The following is a 19262-nucleotide window of genomic DNA, read 5'->3' as shown; positions in this document are numbered from 1 at the left end:
ATTCTTCAAAAACGTGTCAAAAAAACAAACAGACAAACATTTTCATCAATTATGCTTGTGAGCTAGCAGACAAAGCTAGATGCAAGACCATTTTCAGTCTATACAGGTATCAGGCTCTCTGCACTATTCCACTGTATCAGTTTGCTCCCTTCTGTTAGATTTATGTTGTTCTGATGTCAGTAACAATACCCTGAGTTAAAATGAGTTAAAATAAAACACCTATACCCACAAGTATGAAAGACAGTTCCCAGTTTGAAACCCCATGATGAAAACTGCATGTGTATCTGTATGAAAACTGATGAAATTAGGATGTCACAATTACTGGATTTATGATTCTTTTATTTGTTTTTTTGTCTCAATAGGTTTTACACCATTTTTTCAGGAACCAAAACATTTGACTATAGAACATAAAATAACACATAATATATGCACAAATAAAACATTTTAAAATGGTTACATAAAAAAACTAATAAAATCCAACAAGGGCTTGTTTGTTACTTCCTTTTCCTCCCTCCAATGTAGATGGAATAAGGTTACTGCAACGAAGATGCAATCAAATGTTACACCAGTCGCAGTAATGCTATGGCCATTCAGCAGGGCATTCAGACCACAGCCCTTCCCATCATGCTCTTTGCTGGAAAGAGCAGGACATTTGGACTGCTTCCTGAACATCAGTCCATTGTTAATATTGGCCTCTCCATGGAAATGCCTGAGCTGACAACCTTAACAAAATAATAAACACAAACGAAATTGAAAAGTCATTTCAGTAGACCGATTACAACACCGTATTTTACGAGCTCTGAAACATACAACCTTGAAAACAATAAGTACTAAAAGGTAAGGCAAAGTTTACTGATAACCTAGGTCTGGTCAGTTAATTAACCGCTCAGAAAGTGCCAATTTATCCATTCACCCTCAAATCAGTCAATGCCAACACATTTTGACCATGGTTCCATCTCATTTAAAAGACAGATAAATGGATATACTAAATCACAGTTGAGGACAAAATCAATTTTAAATCTCAGGTGCAAACAGTTTTTTTCTGTATATCCCTAGAAACATTCCATACATATTACAGATTTTTTTTTTCCATGACATGTGCTTCTGACTTGCTGTGAAAACATTTCATGCAAAGATGCTCCACTCAACTCAAGATGAACATCCAAACAGGAACAAGAAGTGAATTACAACAATTGACTGACTGCTGATGTCAACTTTGCCCTACCGTACACAACATGGATTAGTTAGAACTAAAGGAATTACATACTCATGGGAACAAAGTGCAATCCTAAACTTTGCAGATCACCCATCAAACACATAGTAATAACTACTTTCCAATGGCCTACATGAAGCTTGGAGTTCCTTTGTCAGTCCACTATAAGGGGAAGAGCTCAGAGTTACACTGTTCAACTATTCTGTTGCTGAAACATTTTTAAATGATAATTTATTGTCATACTAAATGCAGTTGGTAAAGTCTTCCTATGATTTCTTAAATGGAACCGAAATACACATTGATACAGAGGCGATTAAATGCTGCAGAAATATTACTGTATATCATCTTGACATAAAATAGGAAATGTTCCAATATCTGCTTTACAATCTAGTGTGGTACAGTGTTCTAGAAAAAAAAAATCAACTTAACAAATACATCATTTACAAAAATACAGAACTTTAGTCATTGCAACTTTAGGTTGCCACAGCAACAACTTATTATTGTTATGAAATACTACCATACTACAATGAAAAGTACGTATCTTTTTTTTCATTCTTTCTTTTTTTTGGTAAAATGTTACCTATACAATAAACATTTTTATATAATATAAGCAGTTCTAAAGCCTTGCTCATACTGCAGTGTGTTGTCCTGTGTTGGTGACAAGGCAATTTACAAGAGAGGGACCTGAAAGCTTGCCAATGGTAGGGCAGGTCTTGGATCCCGCCCCTTGTTACAGACTGGGTTCTCATTGGCTGATCTGACAGGACAGGCCTTTTGAAGAACCCCCAGCAGAACAAAGCACAGCTTAATAAATTACATTCATTTTAAAATACAATAGGTTACAACATTGTTTTGTCACTAATATTTAATAAAAGTAAAATAAAATAAGATCATGACAATAAAATATATTCAATCACCTTCCAAATCAAAAATTACATTAAAACTGTAACTTTTGTGAAGAAAAAAAAATTATGTTGAATGAAAAAAAAAAAAGTAAGAACAGTGCCTTATTCATGCTGAACTAAGGGAGTCTCACTGTGGATTGTCAGGATTAATCAAGCACCATGAAAATACACCATGATTCTGATTACATTTTCAACATATATGTAAAAAATATAAATAAAAAATAAGGGGAACCGAAAGGCTGCATGTAATGATTAGTCTGAATGTGATTTAGAGTTAAAACAAACTTTCAAAGATTTATAAAATGTTTAACTAATATTATGGTGGATGCATTCCACAATGTTATTACCTGTGTGACCACAACATATCGAATAACAAAAGACTGATTGTAACTGCAACACTCGACTGAAACATCTCAATGGTCATTATACAAAAAGTTAGATTCCTTTTAAAACACACTGCAATGACAGAGTTTAAATGCTAAGATAAGAGACGAATGTGTTACAAACATTAGACGCATCACAATTTCCCATGTTCTCACTCATTATAAACCACTTTACGATGTAAAACTACATCCAAACCCATTAAAAAATGAACATTAAGTTGAAATATTATTTAACATTCTGCTCAAGCTGTCTTGATTAGTTTAGTAATATAAGTTCCAAGTAGTAATGGTGTATTTGTAGTCCCTCCAAAGATCAACCACAAAGTGTACATTAACACTGTGAAATTGAATTAAGCAGGACAAGTACTGCTGTTTCTAGTTTTCTGAATATGGAGGTGCGGGGAGGCTTGTTTCAGCTTCTGCGTGTCTGACATTTCTGGAGTCACCTTCTCAAGATGCTTGTTGTGAAAAAAAAATATATATAAATATATTTTAGGCACTTCTACAGTTTCTGAAATAAAACAGGATTATCAAAGAGAGCGCAGCAGTGACTGCCAGTCGACAAGAGCTTCCCAATGTTTCAGGTCATCCCGTTAGACGAGGATCGCCCTGACAAACCTTTAACGAGCCTCAGCTCTCCTTAGTGTCGTCTGCCTCCCCCCTCCCCCCCCCACCCCCACCCCGGCAGAGTCCTGCCGCCCGTCAGCTACGGTCACGAGTCCAACCACACTCCATCCCTGCACTGGCGCACCAGACACCAATGTCCCAGCATGCTCTTCTCCAGTCATCTCCATCACGTCTGCCTGCAGACATCTGAGCTGACAGGCACGGCCGGGTGACAGCCTTAGCTAAGCCCTTGGCACAGCACTGGAGGCAGAACGCTGCTCCCTGATGAACCAGCATGGCAAGTATGACCCCCTTACCCAGTTAACAAAAAAACATAGGAAACAAAAAAAGAAAAAGAAAAACCCTTCTTGAGGTCTTTTTTGAGTTGCTGCTCAGAGACACTGTCTCCCAGAGGTGAGCCGCCAGTGGAGAAGGGCTTCGGCAGACCGAGGCCCCGCGGTCGACCCGTTCTCAGCTGCGGCACCCTTTCTGAAACTGACATTCGGCAACATCCGTGCACCCCCCCCCGCCCAAGACACATACCCACAATTCTCTCTTTTTTGGCCATTTAAAAAAAAAAATAAGAAAAAAAAAACCCATTTTTTCTTTTGTCGTAATATTATATTTGGCAGACTCATTTCCAGTTATGAGCAGCTGAAGCACACACACCAAGCTTTCCTAGTGTGAACCAGGAAACGCCATAGTGGGGGGGGGGGGATACCGTGGTAAACGGCAGCTTATCTGTGATGACATTCATGTCTTTTTAAAAAAGAGAAATAAAAATGAAACAATCCCTCTAGCCTGATTCACAAGCCAAGTGCAATGAAAGTAATTCTGCAACATAACTGCAGGGCTTTGTCTCTCATTCTTTTCCTGTTTAAAACAATCGAGCACTTAAAATTGAAAATTAATATCTGTTTTTCTTTCCCCGACAGTGCAAATGAGGTGTTTTCCTACGGTGTACTTTGTGCAGAGTTTGAAAAAAAATACAGAAGATTAACCCACATTACATACAGAACATCGCCAAACAATGAAAAAATGAAATCGCCACCTTCATCTACATAGTGTACATATGTGTGTGTGTGTGTGTGTGCACATGTATGTAAATACATATGTATGCATACATACGTGTGTGTGGAATATATCTTTTTTTGATAGTGTTATTTTACATGTTAACATTTTTCCTAGCAATACATATACAGCATTTGTATATATTAAACCAGCACTCAATGTTATAGATAAAGTCTTGTCCTTAATGCTTATACTCTTAGCATGCAGGTTGCTGTAGTTCTAACGAAGAGGAGAGGTGGTATTTACAGAGGGGCTGTTTTGGGCTCCTTAGTGCAGCATTTTGACACGCTGTTCCTTTGCTGTTGGTTACTTCAGGATGATCTGTGTTGGAAAGCAGACATGGGGGGGAAAGGCGAGTTAGTTGACATCGAGCTTGTGAATCAGACGTCAGTCTACTGAGACCAGGAAGCTACCGGTACCAACGATGATTAATGCCATGTAGAAAGGGGTGCAGTGGAGCGACATGCAGTTCGCTGCTGTAACAGCTGAAGTGCTTTAAGGCGCAGTCCTCCACCAGAAAAACGATACCCGTCAGACACAGCGCAGCAGAATCTGAGGTTCGCCACATTTGGGGAAATCATGGTGAAAAAGCAAGTTTAAAGAAGGAAACCAAAACATTAAAAATATAAGTTTTAAAAATGGGTAGTTCTGTGTCCTTTTGCACAAAGGAAGTGGAAACACAGACAGAAATAAAAAGGCAGCATGATGCCAACACAAGCAGCTCCTGGTCCCTTCTGCCAGGGGAGGCCGATGGTCTGCAAAGTGTGTGTGGGTGTGTGTACATGCCTGTTGTTTGCATATATACACATACATATGCATATGTATGTGCGTGTCTAAGTCTGCATAAGCATGTCTGTATGTGTCTGCATATGTGTCTGTGCATATACACGTCTTTGTGCTTGTGTGGGTGTGTGAAACTAGCGGCCTGTTTCACGGCTGCCTCATGGTCAGCAAACGCAGACGTTTGGGAAAGGAGCGTGGCCCGACTCGGGGGTCAGATCAGCACCTCTCTGCTCACTCGGGCAAGGGAAGGGCATTAGCGGGCACAGCCAGCCGGCCGGCGGAGATCCGCACTCACTCACGATGCTGCCAGTGAAAGAGAGTGCGCAGAGGCAGCAACGCGCGGCTACGACAGAGAAGCACCAAGCTGAGGGAATACCGCACAACCGTTAATACCGCACAACGGGGGGAGCGTCCGGCACGGCACAGAGCCACTGGAGAGGCCAGCCAAGCGAAATGAAGTGTCAGAAGCGTCAGACAAACAAAAAACTTTAAAAAAAGGGCGGGAGCGATGGAATGTTCGTAAGATGTAGCAACGACAGATCCTAAATCAGCTTGATTGATTAAAAAAAAAAAAAAAAAAACAACAGTGAGGGGCTGTGGTTTAATTTAAGCCATTGGTCATGAAATATGGATAAAATGTCAAATGACTGATGCTGGACCAAAAGGAATAACATTCCTTAAACAGAGCTCAGGGCAATAATGAGAGCGAGACTTCATGAACCCCAAAATGTCTGAAGTATTATATTATCAAAAAACCACTGATTTTTATTTACTCATTGATTAGAACCAATCAATGTATGTTGTGTCAATAACTTTTTTTCATCAGAGAGCACAAGTTTTTGATTGACGACACATGGTGGCTCCATTCATAGTGAGTTACTTGTATACTTCTAAGGGGATACTTTTCTATTTACTTAGCTGCAGGCTTTAATGTGACTTATATAAATTACATGTCACCATTTTCTATACCATGCACTTATATTCACCAGCAACACAACTGAGGTGCAGTTCACTGCACTAGGAGATCAGTACAGTGATGGATCATGTTCCCAGTTCAGCAGCTCTGAAGAGAACCCTTGGCATACTCTACTCTCTGGCGTAGGGATGGAACATTCTGGCCTAATAATCTCTGACTCACACAAGCCTCTTGAAATACTGATCTACAATGCAACATTTTGATATCAATCCACAGAAATTCCCGTTAAGATATCAAAATGTTACCTGGTAACATAATGACATGACAAAGAACAAATGATGGTTAGCTGCTTTTCACCCTAGGCTTAATGTAACAAGAGATCAATACTGATATTGACTGAATGTTAGAGTATGTTACAGAAAAAATGTATGCATGCGTGTGTGTATGTATGTATGCATATATTATGCATGTACTTCTAAAATGAATTCTCAGTGTGACATTCTACTGTGCAAAGCTGCAGAGTATTTATCTTGAACTGTTTTTTTTTTGTATTTCAATAGTGGCTTTTATCTTGTTAGCCATGTCAAAAATCCAGTTATAACCAGCAGAAATCTTACTGACAGACTCCATAAAACAACCCACACATCTTCCCTGCAGCAAAGCCAAGCTTAGTTCATCAATAAGAAGCAATTCCACTTCCAGACAGAGGAGGGAGCCCAAAAGATATTTCAGAAAGCGACTTCCTTTGGATTCAGCTAAATGTCCCCCATGTGGTTCAGAAGCTGCTATTCAAAAACAGAGCCTAAATTTTTATCTTTCACATGGACAAAGGTTGCATTTCTTCATGCTCTGGAGTGTAATTCTGGCTGATGTCTCCCAAGGGCAGGACTTATTCCTCAGAATGAAACTTTGACACAGTTCAAACGTACCAAAAGCATAGCTGGAAGGCCAAATAGCTGTGAGTTTAGTTGAAAAAAAGTCTTTAAAAGCAGCTTGCATTATTCCTTACTCGACTTACAGTACTATCTGCTGACATCAGAAAAAGGGAAAACCCAGAGCTATTTTTGCTACAATGAACACCCTGATCTGTACCTGTGCCTAAAACCTTCATGCTGGAGATAGGGGGATGAAGGTAGATGAAATATGTAGCACATGCTGCTAAATACTGAATACAACTGATCCCTGTTGTCATTTCCTATCATTTACCGTACCTACCAGATTCACAATCTCCTGTGCAAAATGGAGCATCAAATAAGTTTGCTGCTAGTCACTGTTAGGTCTTTACTATAATGTGCTGAACTGAGGGGGAGGCGAAATAGTGACAGTCAGCTCATGTCCACTGCAACTGCCACTAGCCCTTTCAGTACTGGTGTTCACCACCTAGCCTAGGTACACTAGAGACAAAAGAGTGAGGTTCTGTGAAGCAAATAATAGGTGGAGCTACCATGTACTGTCAATCACTGAACCAAACTGAAATGAACTGGACCGAAGGACTTGGCTCTGTATTTACAAAAAAATTCAAAACAAAAGCACAGTGACAGTGAGTCATCAGTAACATATTCTCAACAAACTCTATCCGTGTTTGGGGTTCACAAGGCCTCACGTTCCTCTTTTTATCAATGAGAACCTGACTCTGTTGGCAGGTGGGGAATAACCTGCATGCTACAGAATGAGGGAAGCCACAGGATGTAAATGAAGAAGGCTATGAATAATTCTCTTAAGCAGGAAAATAAATGTTCCTAAACATGCCTCTTGTGATCATCTGAGAGCCTACCCTGAGGGTCTTTATGACAGTGATGCATCCACCCCGCCCTAGCCTGGACCTCCACGCTTTAAACAGCAGGGTAATTCATTTTTTTTTCCATTTCTCACAGCAGTGATGCAGGTGAGCTCATGACTGCTGCAGCTTGGCTCGGAGGTCAGCTGGGGGTTAGGGGAAACTGGCAGACAGGCCATTTACTGACACACAACTGACAGGCAGTGGTAATATCCACCGACTGAAGCTAGCGGTTCCTTGCTGCCATTCCACACTTCACAGCAATGGCAAACACGGCCGTAGCTGACCAGCGCAGTGACATACTGCTGGTTGCGGGTGGCGTGTTCACAAAGCCACCACGGAGAAAAAATCTGATTTCTCTGTCGACAAGGTGCAGCCCTCAGGTAGCAGGAGCTGCATGAGTGCACCGTGTGGAACTGATACGATGCAGAGCCACTCATCCGTCCTCCAGCGGACAGCAGTGAGAGCCTTCCTGAATGCAAAAAGCAGCAAAACCACTTCACCTCACACCTCAGGAGGGCTAAAACTCACATCTCGAGTGAGCAGCAAGGCAAAGGTACGGGTGAGTAATGTTACAAGGACATCAGAACAATGCCTCGCTCTGTCAGTCTCTAAGTAGTGATACAATTCAGGCCCTGCAGCTCCTAAGCAGAGGCAAGCCACCTTGCTTGGGTATTTTAAAATGAGCAGCAAGCTGTACAAACAGCTCTGCCGGTGCATTTCAGAAACAGCTTTCATCTTAAAATGGGCGCACTGCAGCCATTCAGCTACTTTTCACTGATCACAAAGCAGTGATGGTGAGGTGGGGGAAAAGCCTTTTTAGCTCCTGACAGAGCTCTGCAGAGAGAGCAGCTCATGTGAGTGGCTCATACTGCTGCCCATCCCTCCGCTAGGCCATGAGTGAGACTCCCAGGCAACAGAACAAACTCCCCCATTCAGAAGCCCTTCCTTCTCTGTTCGAAATGGGAGGACAGAACTAATGAGTCACATGACCTGCCCCTTCCTGAGCATGCGCAAAACAGACTCTTGCACATCCTTGAGGAAGCGCACCCTGAGAAGTACTTATTTAATCTAATCAATGTTAAAATGGATTTTTCCCTCATGGAGGAGGTGAACCTTCAGCACTCACATTCTTCCTCTTACCAGCCCAGGATGGTGACTGACCCAGACCGAGACACTGTTTGAGGGGCACTGAGTTCATGACACTGCCCAGCATAAACAGATGAATTTATATCATTATAATATTAAATTGTTTTTTTTTTCTTTCTGTCTCTTTTGCTAATCAAACAAGACAGACTATCACTTTACAGGTGCTTATTCTATAATGTTCAAATGTTCTGCTCTCACCAGTTATAGAGGAACAGAACTCTATATAGGTGTTAGACAAATAATGCTCAAAAATGCATATATTTGACGTTGGCAAATTCCAAAAATTCCTATTTGCCAACATGAAACAATGCTTGAAAATGTAATTTTCTGAAATCAGAGGTAATGTACTGAGCACTATCCGCTGAGGTCATGGGTTTGCTGCGGAACTACAGAATCGATCCAGCATATCTGGGGTTAGTAGATGTATGCTCATTAGCTCATTAGTAATTTGTGGCATCGTGCCTCGCATAGCGCAAACGTTCGTGGCTGTTTACAGTGCGTCACTTCACTCCCAGACTTGCTGATGTAGCACGGCTAGTGTCTGTCCCATTTGTTCCAGCCTGCACTAAAGAAGGAAGCTCAGAGCCTACGTGGACCGTTCATCAGCTGCCATTTTTAGCCCTTTCCAGAAGGAAGTGTCCTTCCTGTCTCCGGGAGCAGTAATAGCTGTGGTCATGAGGTTTGTATTGATAGGTTCCATTAGGCAGAGAGAGCACCCCCAACACTCTCTTCAACACAGAAACCTGAGAGCACTGCTGGGTTTCCCTTTAAAAAAACTGTAATGAGATGAAAGGGACACTTGACATAAAAAAAAACAAAAAAACATGCAAACAAATAAGGAAATAATGCAACACAACACAACTACTGTTTGCAAATGTGAGAACTCTAAATAAGTGCTTTTGTGACTTTCAAATGGGCAATACATGGGTCAATGAAGGTCTTTTTGAGTTACTGTTCATCAGTGTAATAACCACATATTACTATTTATTACAATTACAATGGTTTTTAATTATACCAGTCCTGATTAATGAAAAAGATACAATAAAAAAGGTAAAACTTTTCCACTTAATTTTTTGTGACAAGTACTTATTTAGAGCTCAGGGATTCATGAAAAAAAGCTTTAAAAGGAGCAAACCTGATTGGCTGGTGCTGTTGCTGCGTAGGGGGCACTTGTGGCAGGAGTTGTTGCTGCAGAGACAGTAGCAGGCGTAGCACTGTACATCATGGGTACTTTTTTCAGGAAGGGAACCATGGAAGCAATGAACAGGTAGGTGGAGCATTATGGTAACCATGGCAACAGGTGTGTTGTTGAGGGGTTTTTTTTTTTTTGCATGGTGAATATTATTGAGCAGCAAGCCATCGTTAGGTTATACCAGCGGATGGCATGCAATCACAATGCAAAGCAAGGAAGCGTGGGAGGAAAATAAATAATAAAGAAAACAAAAAAAAAAACAGGAAGAAAGCTGATTACAATCACAATTAAGGAAATTTAGCAGTATAATCAGTGATTCCCAGAGAAGTCTTTGTTGCAAACACCTTCTGAACTGCTTAACTGTTGTGCTTTGCAGAGAGTTTACAGATGTCCAATTTAAAGCTACCACATCCAGAAGAGCACACCACCAGCCACTGTGATTAAAAAGTGTGACAGTCTAACAAAATATTTTATTATTATATAATATATAATTTTATTATATATTATACATGCATGAATATACTTCTCTGGGAAACTGATCAAATTTCCTAATCCACTGAGCATGACAAAAGGCAGATTACCCAATATAAAACTGATCTGTTCGGGATTTGAATACGCTGTTCTAAACGTGTCTGATCCAAAATGATTCTGACTGTAGGGAATGATTAAGTGGCCACTGGCTACGAAAATGTGACATCATAATTACAATAATTAAACACAGATTTATAGTACTTAAACATAGCACTAAACACTGGCCTTGCAAGGAGTGGTAAAATAACCAGAGAGAAAGAAGACGAACTCGATCACTGTGACAGTACACCGTCTCTTACAGGTGAGTTAAAACACGTCTGCACGCTGTCACCCTGAGATGCACCTGCGCATGCATCACACAGTGGCAAGCCAGACGTATCTTTTAAATCAACTGTAAGAGTATTTCAGTCATATGGGGCTTCTTCCAATCTCAAGTGATATCAGAAAAAAATACAACAAAACAAAACTGAAAAAAAAAAACGAGGAACCTACCAATGCTGGTAGCAGGAGTCATGCATAAGACAGACCCTGTGTGACCATGCAGGGGGGGGAGAGTGGACAGAGGTTAAAAGGGGAGAAAAAACAGGTTAGCAGGAGATAGTTTTCAGCATGCCTTATCAACACACAAACCTATTCATCACAGCTGTGGGTCCATTTGTAGTCTTTACTGCATGCTTTACTAACGAGTCTCTGTGACCAGGTACACGTACATTTCTCAGCCAGAGCCAGAGAAATCAGTTCATTAGGAAAATATGCTACAGACATTGGTAAAAATAGGCGTGCTGGCAGAAGTCACACAAACTACAAATGTCCCATACTGAACGGCGAGTGACAGAGGAGAGACGTGTGACCCGAGGCGGAGACCGGAGGTGCGGAAACATGCAGCGTGGCAGCATGCCCATCACTGGCGCAGGGAGCTGTGTTAGAGCTGGTTACAGAGCAGCGAGCCCAGGCAGCTGACAGAGTTAAACAGGGCAGAGAGGAGGGGGGGGGGAGGCCATTACTGGAAATTAGATTACTGGTCTGGCAAACGGATGTCATGTTGAAAGGGAAGCGCTCAGTGGTATGGGAATAATGCATTACGTCAATATAACTTTAGGAAAACAATCGAAAGGCGTCCAGGGTGATAAACTCTGTTTCGGCCCGACTGGCTTCAATTATTCATGAGAATGAATTAGATTTCTTTAAGTGAGTAAATGACAGAGGTGGGGAAGAGTAATATAGCACCAGTAGGGGTGTGCGTACATTTCATGTAAAAGGTTCGGCATTCATTTTGGCAGCACACTTTTCTAATACAAAGATATGGCATTGGAGGTTCCAAAACATTAGTGCACCTAAACCACTTGATTTCAGCAATAAAATTGCAAGCATGCATTAAGCACATTTACCCCATCCATAAAGCAATACAGCCTATCACTGGTAACAATATGAGTTTTTTTAATGCAGGTCAAAGCAGATCTTTACCAATGCAGTAAGACTTAAAACAGCGAAGAGTTTATTAGCAGCTCTGAATTTAAGGATATTGCTTAGCATAGCATTTAGCCATAACTGGGATACATGGCAACAAAGGTAAAACTGTTAGTACCAATAATTAAAAGGTATAACCTCTGCACTATTTCTTATTTTAGCACAGCATTCTTAGATTACTACCAAGTATGTCTGTAATGTAATATGGAATACCTACTGTATGCTTTTCAAACCACAAACTTCAAACAGCACTGAGGTGCCATTGCCACACAGAGCCCTACCTTTGTGACCCTGTGTCGCTATAAGAAAAGGGACCACAGGATGACATCCCAGACCTTTAAACTCTTACATTAGCCCTACAATTAGCATTTAGCAAGTGTGAAAGGTGGTGTTATCTGCTAATCCTAAATATCGAAGACAGTGTCCAAATGTGGCTTCAGCTGCATCTCTCAGATACAGAAGGATGTTGCACATCTTAGATAGAGAGGGACACACACAGAGGGATACTGTAGGTCTGAAACACAGAGGAAGGCTGTGGGTCTTAGACACAGAGGGACACTCTAGGTCTTACATACAGAGAGACACTGTAGGTCTTAGATAAAGAATGACACAGTAGGTCTTAGACACAGCAGGACGTTGTAGATCTGAGACACAGAGGGACACTGTAGGTCTTATATACAGAGGGAGGCTGTAGGCTTTAGAAGAAGAGGGCCACCATGAGTCTCAGGGATCTGGCAGGTAGAGGAGGCGTGGCTTACCTGTGGGAAAGAACGCGGCAGGCTGCTGAAGCTGTGTGTTGGCCAGAGCCTGCTGATAGTGCAAAACAGTGGGGCTGAAAAGTGCGCTGGTCCCGTTGGCCTTCTCCAGTGCTGGTCTCTTTGGTAGGGGCTGCAGGACAGCGTGGGGGAAAGCCTGGGGAAAAGGGAACGGAGCGTTAGTGCAACACACACACTCTACAGTCTAAACACACATCATACAATGTTACGCATGTTACAAGATGCCTTCTGGCTATACACCGACTGAACAGCTATGCATAAAGTCACAATGGTATACTCTCATGTTCAAATAATCACATGGACAATGAAAAACTGCACAATGACAGGGAACACAATATTAAGCAAGGCAGTTAGCAATCAATGATTTAATTACTAAAACCAAAATGATACTGTCTCTAACTTCAATAATCTATGTATAATATGGGATTATCGGTACCTCTATTGTCTTAGCTTTACATTTACTTTCCATATAGCACCAAAACAATTCTATTTGAAACAGATATAACAGTTTATTATAACTGATGGAAAATGGTTTCGTACACAAATACTGGATGAGTCTTACTGGTTTTAAAATAAAAAGCCAAATTAAATTCTGTGAGTTGCTAGAGTACATTGAAAAGCTACATGCAAAGCAAAAGGTGAAAGGTCAAAGTACCAGATCTACAGTTGCCTCGAGGGGTCGCTTCATTGCTTTGGCAGTCGACTGAGTCTTTAAATAGCAGGCAGCGAGCACATGATGGCAGTGGGCCAATGGGATTCAAGCGTATTAACATACAGGTAACAGCAAGCAGAGGTGCATCATGGGGACAGCATTGCATTGTGGGTAGGTGAGAAGGAAAAAAAAACAAAATAATCTGAATGCAGTATACCACATACAAAACAATAGGCATGCACATAAACAAAAAAACAGTTTCAAAGAAATACTGCTAAGTTCTGAATTAGTACGAAAGCAAAAAGCATCTACGACACCTTTGTTAAAAATTCTTATGGAATTAAAGATTCATAATATAGAATACAGATAAGGTATTGTTTTTTTTACACACTGTTTCAGCTATATATGCTTCTATGATGATCAAAAAGATCTGAATGACTGAAAAAGTAATTTCATTAACAGGTTACTAGATTTTTTGCACTGTATCCACAGAGGTAAAGGATCCCTTAGACTAAAGATGATACAGAGTTTGGACCTCCAAAATTGGTACCGTTAAAGTACTCCTTCAGGTACAATAAACAAATGACTGCCTTGCTGGGGGGCAGATTTGAATGGGCACATTTGTACTGAAAGATACTGAACCACCACACAGAGACATGGCATTTACAGCCCGACACAAAGCAGCGGCCAGCACTGACTCTCTACTACGGTGGCCGGTGCTTCACAACAAAGTCCAGTCACTTGTCTGTAACACCAATCTGAAAGGTGCAAGCCAGTGCAGTGAATAACAGTCGATTGATTGACTAGAGGTTCATAGAAAACTCTTAAACTCAATGTCCTCCAGGGCACCCCTTTCTCCATGCAAAGGGACACACCATGCAGGCATGTCAGTATGATTGGCAATGAGGTGCCACACCCATCAAACCATTTTAATGGACAACAGAAACTGAAGAAAAAATATTCTGGCTATGTCATTTTAATTTGACATTTGGCATATATATATATATATTTGTAAGAAGAAAAAAAGTAGAAAGGCTTTTAATGCCTGATCACTGCATGGAGACAAATGCATATATAAATAAATCCAATATTGTATCTCAGATCAATCCCATCCCAGCCATGCCTTCCAGCGAGTGAAGTGCTTGGGTGGGTGTGCATATCTTTCATAAGGAATGTTCTTTGGGACACATCCATCGCTGTCATGGGATGAGAGCACTGCTTTGGTCCATAATCAGATTTCACAGCTTTGCATTTTCCACTGCTTTGAGGTAACAGCTTGAACAGCGCTACTGATGTCAGTTGTGTGGTCAGTTGGTATCTTCCAGAGAGAACAGATAAAATGCATTCTCTAATCAATTATCAGTCATTGAGAACAACTAAGCACAGAATGTGGAGCTCTGTTTATTTGCATATTTGATGATTTTGCTCTAGATTCATTCAAAAGGCTTTTTACAATTTCCTGCTGCCTGAGCTTTTGCCATGATTAGGTTTCAGAGCATTTGCAGACCTGCTCAGGGTAATATAGCGTCTACTGACACTAGATCACTGAACATCTTCATTTGCTCTGTAATTATGTAAATAAGCCCATCCTCAAGCATGGGTCTGCCATAAAGAAAAATAGTGAGATATAAATAAAGTACCACAGCATGGGCTGTCCTAAAGCAACTTATTTTAAATCGAATAAGACCTAAGGATAACAATGCCATCTACAGCAATACTGGCTTTTGTGGTAACAAGCCAACAGAAAAGACAAGGCATCTGTAATGCAAATTAAAGTGATAAATTCGGACACATTAACTGAAAAGGACAAAAAAAAAAGAACATAAGAACAAAAGCAATTAATTAAAAACAGCAAAGATATCCCCTGTGTTAGGGCATGCAAAAGTCTTTGCTTTCAAACATAGATTAAAAAAAGGTAAAAGCTGTAAGGTTCTAGTTAGTCTATGGAAATAAACAGGTGAAAGGTTTTCTGAGGGTGGGGAGGGGCTGGAGGCTTCAGATGAGACAGGAGAAGCAAAGACAACAGCAGTGGGGAGAAAGGAAAAGAAAAAAAAAAGATGGTGGAAGCTGCTATCATAACAGATGCGGTGCGAATTCTCACTGCCATCCCACCGAGCAGAGATCTCCAAACGGCGCAGAGAGCAAGGGAGGCGGACCCAGAGAAACGCCCTGCGGCAACGTCTCGCAACGTCTCGCACAGCTCACAGAGCCAGGGTCTAAAAGTAGGGCTTCCTTTCACCCCGTGCTTAGGATAAAACCCCTTCTTGCGTGACACAGGAGGAGTAAATATATACCATATGCATCAAGCCAATATCGATCTCAAGAGCAGGGATAAACTGCCTTTCCACAGTGATATTGTTTGTATACCCAAGGATAAAACAAAGTAGGAATTCATAAAACGACTGAGATGTTAATTTCCTCTTTTACATAACTTTGTGCTATATGAACTTGCAGCCAGTATGTGCTAAGTGAATTCTAATTATCCTTTTGCCTATTCTGGCATGCAGCGTTTGAGCCTTGCCGCTAGCAGACACTGCTGTAAGCAGAGGTGAATCACTGCACTCTTTGGGGATGACTTGCTGCAGGAAATGGCGCTAATACCAATCAGTCCGTGGGCGGTTAGCAAAATAATGCGGCGTTTAACTGCCCAGTCGAACTGAGAACAATAACGATAACTGTCAGCCACCATCATAGCTGTCTGAGAGATGTGAATGTCTATTGAATTCAATTAAAAAAGGCTTTATAAGATAGCTTAATAGCTTATAAAAAGCTTTCAAAAAAGCTAAATATTTTATAATCTTTTTCTAGTTCATTTCTCTAAAGCAAATCAGAGAAAACTTTCTTCATTCAACACACCTGTCAATCAATTCCTTTCAGCCTATCCTTGTCACAATCTCTACATCATTTTTCTAAATAGTACTGCTTAGGTATATACATTTCATGATTGGAATACTGCATGAAACAAAATAATCATTCTGAAATGACCATCACTAACCCTCTTTATCATCTAAGGTCATTTCTACAGTCACGCTGTGGTGTGATAGACTCTGTTCTTTAGAACTCTGTTATCATTCCCGTTCTCAGTGTGACCCGGTCTCAAACAGGACTCTCTAGCCTATCCCAGAATCCTCCACTCTCTCAGGCACTGCAGCAGAGGAAAGCAGGTACAGAGAAAGCTGCGATGGAGCAGTATGATGCAAACTGCGGCCGATGAGCCAAGACCGCAGGATCTGAGAGCAGCACGGCCACAAGGAAACCAGCTGCTCATTCAAAGGCTCTGCTCGTGCGACGTGTCACATATGGACTGGAAAAAAAAGGCACTCGAGACAACTGCACTCTAATTCAATTCCTAATGGTCTATGAATTGCCCTGGGATAGAACATCTGCCAAACAAGAAAATAATAAAAACATAACACAAGATACAGATAAAAACCATGACATTCACAAGAGCCCGTTTTAAAAGCCAACAAAGAAGCTAGAAATTGCCAACAGTCCTGTTCTGTGCTCTGCCTGATATATTTATCAGTCTCTCTGATTGACTTTGTATTGACGTACTAGACAATACTGTCCTTATTTGCAGCAAGAGCTTCACTTAAGATTGAAAATGGAGAAAAAGAGAGAGAGAGAGCGAGAGACAGAGAAAAAGAAAGAGAGGGAGGGAAGAAGAGAGACCATTTTGCTCATATGGTCACAAGCACTAAACAAAAGCAATAAAGGAAGTCAAAGATAAAAAAGAACAAAGAAAAGAAGCCCACCAGGATATATATGATGTATTCATGTTATCTGTTTTATCTGTCCAAACCAATCTCAGCAAGTTTGCTGTTTTTCATTCGTTCTGATCTCACATCCTATCATACTGATTACTACCTATAAATGGTAAATGGACTGCATTTATATAGCGCTTTTCTACTCATTTGAGTACTCAAAGCGCTTTACAGTTATATGCCTCACATCTACCTACCAGTGGCAGAGGCTGGCTATAGAGAACACATATTGGATAAAATCTTGTACAGAGTGTGGATTAATGTATCAAACCTAAACATTAATAAAACAGTGCTCCACATTTTATGAAAGTATTACTCAGTCATACTTTTAGTGAAACGGACTTTGGAGTTTACCCATTGAAGGGCTGTTTAAGCAGAATATGCTTACAATGATTGCTACTTGATCTAAATTATCCCTGAAAAAAATCTGATTGCCTTTCTCTCAATTTGGAGTGGCAAAGATAAACAAGTGTGCATACATACATACCTTAACTGTAATCACAATGACCATCAAAAGTTCTACGTTAATAATCCGCAAATATTCAACATAGACACTCTTATACATTTGTACAAACTGGTACAGAGCTGTTTTAGTTATAGTATTCTTGATCTCACTAACACTCAGGACACACTATCGCACAGCTGGTGTTAGTATTACAGGTGACAGCTTATGTGATGGGTTCTACATAAGACACAAAAACTCTTCACAAGTGTTCACATCAATTAGCATAACCTTCATAAGCACTTATGCTAAGCAACATGGGCTGTGTTGTAACAACATTAATAATTTTTAGTGACATTACCAACCAAACATACCAACATACCAAATAACATCATATCCAGGTAATGGTATGTTTCATATGCAGATACACAGCACAACCAATGACAGCCTATCCTGTCTAGCATAAGTGATTACAAATGGCTGTTTAGTGCTTATTAAGCCGTTGTGTAGCTGTTATGAAGAGCACTGCAGAGGCTAATGAATTGGGGTGGAGTAAGGCCAGCTCGGTACCAGTCTGCGGCTGTCAGCTGTTTGAGATTTGAGAGTGCGGAGCGGGCGGGGCAGGGTGGGGCGGGGCTTACCATGGCTGCAGCGGCCGCCTGCGCCGCCACCGCCGTTTGGTTGGCCTGGTGCTGCGCGGCCTTGATTTTGGCCTGCAGGTGCGCCGGCGGGTGGAAGTACTTGCACTTCTCGCGGGAGCAGCGGCTCTTGATGTAGTCCATGCAGACGGTGACCGTGTTGTCGCTCGTGTCGATCATGGGGCTGTCGCTGGGGTGCGCGAAGCGGCAGTCCGTCTCGCCCCGCGCGCAGTTCCCCCGCTGGAACTCCCGACACACCTGAACACGCACAGACAGATACACACACACACACACACACACACACACACACACACACGCACACACACACGCACAGACACACACACACACACACACACACACACACACACAGACACACACACACAGACACACACACACACACACAGACACACACACACACAGACACACACACACACAGACACACACACAGACACACACACACACAGACACAGACACACACACACACACAGACACACACACACACACGCACACACATGCACACACACACACACACACATGCACACACACACACACACACACACACACACACACATACACGCACAGACACACACACACACACGCACACACACGCACACAGACACGCACGCACACACGCACGCACACACACACACACGCACACAGACACGCACACACACACACACACACACACACACACACACACACACATACACACACACACACACACACACACACGCACACAGACACACACACACACACACACACACACACGCACACACACACACGCGCACACACACACACATGCATATGCGCACACACAACACACACACAAACACATAACACACACAGCCACAAAGACAATCGTGCAGGTCCTTATTTATCAATACACAGATAAATTTTATGTTTTCTTATCTGCATTTTGGATTATACAACTAAATATATTCAAATTGTTAAATGTTGAATGGTATCTGACAGAGGCTCTCTGTCCTGATAACAGTCC

The 19262-nt window shown here is 41.5% G+C and overlaps 1 protein-coding gene across 12 annotated transcripts in view; it reads right to left on the bottom strand.

Moving 5' to 3' along the window:
- Nucleotides 1-3204: 3204 nt before the first annotated feature.
- LOC118785684 (muscleblind-like protein 2a) overlaps nt 3205-19262 on the bottom strand; it is a 54343-nt gene continuing 38285 nt past the window's right edge. For 4 of the 12 annotated variants that reach the window (XM_036540536.1, XM_036540539.1, XM_036540538.1 and 1 more), the window contains exons 5-10: nt 18269-18523; nt 13425-13478; nt 12752-12905; nt 11019-11054; nt 9939-10033; nt 4400-4499 (exon numbers count right to left, since the gene is read on the bottom strand). In XM_036540536.1, the coding sequence (XP_036396429.1) occupies nt 4485-4499; nt 9939-10033; nt 11019-11054; nt 12752-12905; nt 13425-13478; nt 18269-18523 (609 nt within the window). In that variant the 3' untranslated portion in view covers nt 4400-4484. Of the gene's footprint in view, nt 4500-9938; nt 10034-11018; nt 11055-12751; nt 12906-13424; nt 13479-18268; nt 18524-19262 lie in introns of all 12 variants that reach the window. The other 8 variants (XM_036540542.1, XM_036540541.1, XM_036540546.1 and 5 more) reach the window with 8 other exon arrangements.

This window comes from Megalops cyprinoides, chromosome 11 (genome assembly GCF_013368585.1).
Source record: "Megalops cyprinoides isolate fMegCyp1 chromosome 11, fMegCyp1.pri, whole genome shotgun sequence".
Taxonomy (NCBI): domain Eukaryota; kingdom Metazoa; phylum Chordata; class Actinopteri; order Elopiformes; family Megalopidae; genus Megalops; species Megalops cyprinoides.
Note: the sequence above shows the minus strand (reverse complement) of the source record. Positions and strands in the feature narration are given on the sequence as shown.